This window comes from Rattus rattus, chromosome 2 (assembly GCF_011064425.1).
Source record: "Rattus rattus isolate New Zealand chromosome 2, Rrattus_CSIRO_v1, whole genome shotgun sequence".
Taxonomy (NCBI): domain Eukaryota; kingdom Metazoa; phylum Chordata; class Mammalia; order Rodentia; family Muridae; genus Rattus; species Rattus rattus.
In genome coordinates this window covers 74,611,468-74,616,263 of record NC_046155.1, presented here as the reverse complement: position 1 = coordinate 74,616,263, position 4,796 = coordinate 74,611,468, and the positions used below count along the sequence as shown (strand labels likewise).

Sequence of the window (4,796 nt, the reverse complement as noted above, 5' to 3'; positions counted from 1 at the left end):
CCCAGAATTTATATCCATTCGAGTCCTCTTTTGTCATCTCAGGGGACAGTGCAAACCCAAATCCCTTGGCTCAGGGGCAAGGGCAACATCTATTTTCTATTCTGCAGGATCTGGGTGCAATGTCAAGGGATAAGAAGTCAGAGTTCCAGCTGGTCCTGGCAGCAGACTGGAGGCAGAAGCAACATCAAGGGTTCAAGGCCATTCTCCAGGACCCGAGAACCTGTCTGAAACAAGATAAAGTGACCCACAGAACCAAGCATTAGCCACAAGAGTTTTCCAACAAAGTCCCTTTTATTTAGTTAGCTGTTAAGAAATTTTTTTTATTAATTAAATCTCTGGAAATTTTCAGTGTAAGATTTAGTATCTTAACGGCCGCCAACACCTGGCTCTGAGGTTTGATCAGCCTCTCCCAGTCCTTATTAGGAGTTAGAGGGAGAGACATCATTATCAGAGACCAAGTCAGGTGGCTATGGCCTTCCTTTCCTGGCTGGACAAGTTGCTCAACTCTTGCTCAGAACAGGAAAAGAGGCAGTTGCTCAGAAAAAAAAATTAATGACAAATTTGACAATAAATCAGTAAGAGTTCTCCTAACAATTTAGACTTATCAATATGTTGGTCCAGATAATTTCTTTTCATGTTGCAGTTTACTTTTTTCTGTATGTAATCTTAATAATCTTACTCCCTGTGCAGAAATGAATCAACTCAGTGCAAAAAATCCCTAAAACTGGAATAGCCTCATCTTGCTTTGGGAAAAGGTTTTACTCCTCATTCTCTCAACAGATGAGCACACATCCCCTGCACTTCTGGGTCTGGATGTACACAGGCAGCATTTGATGGAACTAGCAAAAGTACCTAGAGGCACTATGCCGGCAGCCTTTGGAAAGGTCTTAAAATCAACCCTGGCCAACAGTCTGTGAGCGTGTAGAATGGCTCCGAGTTCCCAACAAGGGCTATTCCATTTCAAGAACTAGGCTCAGAGGCCGCATTGGAATTGTCAGGAGCAGCAGCAGCAGAGGCTCCCCGAGGTAGAACTTCAATAACGCGAGGCTTGTCAATGATCCGGGCTGTCCGGTTTCCCTTCTCCACGATGCCAACGATCCAAGCTTGGTGACCCTCTCCGTACTTGGAAGATTTGATTTCCGAACAAAAGCGGGCCGCCTGTTCTCTTGGCAGACAGATCAGTAATCCCCCAGAGGTTTCAGCTGATGTTCCTTGGAGGAGGCCAAAGCGCCCACTGGCTTTGCTGATCGCAGCCATCTTGGCAATGATTGGCAGATTGTGAATGACAAAGGACACTTCATTTTTTTGCTGTTTTGCGAGGTTCTGGGAGTGTCCTAATATGCCAAAGCCTGTGATATCCGTGGCTGCGTGAGCATTAAAAGTGTGCATCAAGCCAGCAGCAGTCCTGTTCAGAGTAGCCATGTTGAACATAGCTTCCTGATAGGCTAACTCTACTTCCTCTCTGGAAACCACCATCTTGATTTTATTCCATTTCTCAGGATTATCCAGCCATTGGTGGGCATTGGCAGCAACCTGGGTTCCTAAAGGCTTGGTTAATACCAGCACATCTCCTACCACAGCACTGTCAGGCATTATGAATTCATTTTGCTGACACACCACAGTGGCAACCCCACCGATGATAATCCAAGGGTTGACCACTGTCTGTCCACCAGTTACTGCAGTTCCTCCCTCTTCCGCAGCGTCACGAAAGCCTTTGATCATGAGCGGCGTTACCTTCTCTCGTTCCTTTTCACTCATGCTCTGGCTCACACTGAGTAACATCAACATGTTGTCACACTCGGTAATGCCCATGGCATAGAGGTCACTGAGCACATTGGCACAAGCTATGCGCCCCATCATATAGGGATCTTCCACCAAGGGGTAAAAGAAGTCGGTGGTCTGCACCAGCGACAGGCCTCCGTGCCTCAGGGGGATGACGCAGGAGTCCATCCCAATGCTCAGCGAGGGGAAGGCTGAGCCCGGGCCGGGCCTGGTGGTCAGGCCCCCTTCCTGCACCGTCTCTTCCTGGCCCCCGACCAGACCCGAGGTAAGCGGGGGCCGCGTCAGTCCCTCCAGGAGTTTGAGCAGGGTCTCCTGGGGGACCTTGCAGCCTCAGCCTTTCATGCCGGAGAAGCTCGTCAGCCTCCAGCTCGGGCTGAAGCCCAGTGTCTGGGGCTCGAACGGCCGGTAGTTGGAGAAACTCCGGCCAGCAGACCAGCCCGCCGGGCCCAAGGAACCTTCCGCGGCCACTAGTGCCGCCATGGCTTCTCCGCTGGCGCCCGCCGCCGCTTCCGCCATCGCACCGCCCGCCCGGGAGGCCGTGCGAACCAGAAGGCCCTGGTACCTGCAGGCGATTCTAATTGCCACGGTGGGTAAAGTTAGGCCTGGAGATGATCTACCACGAGAAACCGATCGGAAGACTCAAGCCACGCTGCCTGTCCGAGCGCCGAGCGGCCTGTATTTATATACAGCCTGATTGACAGTCGCTCCATCCAATGATCATTCTCGTACCGAGAGGCGGGCTTCCTTTACTCAAAAAGGTGTATAACAAATTAACCGTCTGCTTGCACAACCGGTCCCCGCGAGGTCGTCACGTGAATCCCTTGTAACTGGCCTGGAACGCAGTTCTCTGTATAGATCAGGATGAACTCGAACTCGCATCCATCTGTCTGTCTCAGATTCCTAAGTGCTGGTGTTACAGGTGGGAGCCACGTTACCTGTGCGTGTCGTGTCCCCTTCCCCCCACCCCACTGTGAACCTGGTCTTTGAGTTGGCTGGCGGAAGTCAGCTCTACCAAAGTCATGGAATCGCTTTACCGAAGAATAAGTTACTTATAGAAGGAAGCTCTGGCACTTAGCTAACCCCGTAAAAGTCAGAACAGTCATAGGGGTCATTTGACAGGACACAAAGCAATCTAGGCTAAGAAAAACTTTAAGGGGAGGTTTAGGGGAAGAAAAGGGACATTGCAAAGTAAGTACTATCATTACGTAAGCAAATTGCAGAATCGATGTTGTGAAATTTCACATGGACTTAAAAATTCTGCACAGGTTTGGGTACTGCTTTGGCCATTAACTGCCAGTGGTGAGTTGCTGTCTCCCGTGCAAGTTAACTTATTAGTGCAACAGAATAGTTTACTTGGCTACTCTGTGCTAAGATGTTTATATTTCTTGAAGTTAATATATATGAGAATTCAGATCCAGGCAGGGAGGTTTGCCAATGTCTACTAAAATTATAAATGCTAAACCCAGAGTAGTGGCTTCATGCCTGGAATACCACCATTTGGGAGACTGTGAGATAGGATCACTGTGAATTCCAGGACAGCCTGGACTACATAGTGAGTTCCAGGCCAGCCTGGACTACAGCGTGAAACCCTAAACCAAATAAATGAATAGATTTTTCCACTGTGTGATCCCAGCACTTGGGAAAACTGAGGTAAGAAGATGATGATGTCCCTGCTAGCCTGGGCTACACAGTGAGAGCCTGTCTCAAAAAGCCTAAAATGGGTGCTGGAGAGATGGCTCAGTGGCTAAGAGCACCTGCTATTCTTGCAGAGAACCTGGGTTCAGTTCCTGGCACCTATATGGTGGCTAACATCCATAATTCCAGTTTCCAGGGCATCTGAGAGCACCAGGAACACACAGTACACAGTCGAACATACAGTCAACACACCCCTACACATATAAAATAAAAGTGAATAAATCTTATCATTGTTGTTGTCTTTGATCATGTGTGTGGCTGTGCAGGGATGACCGTGTAGTTTGGTTCTCTCACCTTTACATGGATTCATGGACTCTAACTGAAGTTGTCAAGATTTTCACAGCAGTTGGGCGGGATGGTGCACACCTTTAGCTCCAGCACTTGGGAGACAAAGGCAGGAGGATCTCTGTGTTGAGTTCCAGGACAGCCAGGGCTACACAGAGAAACCCTTTCTCAGAAAACAAAAACCAAACCAAAGATTTTTCACAGTAAATGCTTTTACTCACCAGCCCCAGATTATAATTTTTTTTTCTTTTTCTTTTTTTTCGGAGATGGGGACTGAACCCAGGGCCTTGTGTTTGCTAGGCAAGCGCTCTACCACTGTAATTTTTAAAATAAGAATTATAGCTTTAGTTGCAATATCCTAATGTATTATTTTATGTGTTATTTTAATTTTCATACAATGGGGGCTGGAGATGGCTCAGGGGTTAAGAGCACTGACTGCTCTTCCAGAGGTCCTGAGTTCAAATCCCAGCAACCACATGGTGGCTCACAACCATCTGTAATGGGATCCGATGCCCTCTTCTGGTGTGTCTGAAGACAGCTACAGTGCACTCATATACATAAAAATTAATTTTCATACAAATGTTGTGAGTTAAACTTCTATTTCCACTGTATAAGAATATGTGGTGTGGGGGCTGAAGAGATGGCTCGGTTGTTAAAAGAGTGGTTGCCGGGGTTGGGGCTTTAGCTCAGTGGTAGAGCGCTTGCCTAGGAAGTGCAAGGCCCTGGGTTCGGTCCCCAGTTCTGAAAAAAAAAAAAAAAAAAAAAAAAAAAAAAAAAAAAAAAAAAAAAAAAAAAAAAAAAGTGGTTGCCGCTCTTCCAGAAGACACACATATGTTTGTCATTTCCCACCAGGTGGCTCACATATCCTTATCACTCCAGCTCCAGGGTATCTAAGACCTTCCTCTGGCCTCCTCAAACACATGAGTCATAGAGACAGGGTTTCTCTGTGCAGCCCTGGCTGTCCTGGAACTCACTCTGTAGACCAGGCTGGCCTTGAACTCACAGAGATCTGCCTGCCTCTGCCTCCTAACTGT

General features: G+C 47.8%; 1 protein-coding gene across 1 annotated transcript; it reads right to left on the bottom strand.

The window, feature by feature from the left end:
• Positions 1–270: 270 nt before the first annotated feature.
• Positions 271–2,565, bottom strand: Sephs2 (selenophosphate synthetase 2). The gene has a single exon (XM_032892581.1). The coding sequence runs from the start codon at positions 2,296–2,298 to the stop codon at positions 961–963; it is 1,338 nt and encodes a 445-aa protein (XP_032748472.1). The 5' UTR covers positions 2,299–2,565; the 3' UTR covers positions 271–960.
• Positions 2,566–4,796: the final 2,231 nt, after the last annotated feature.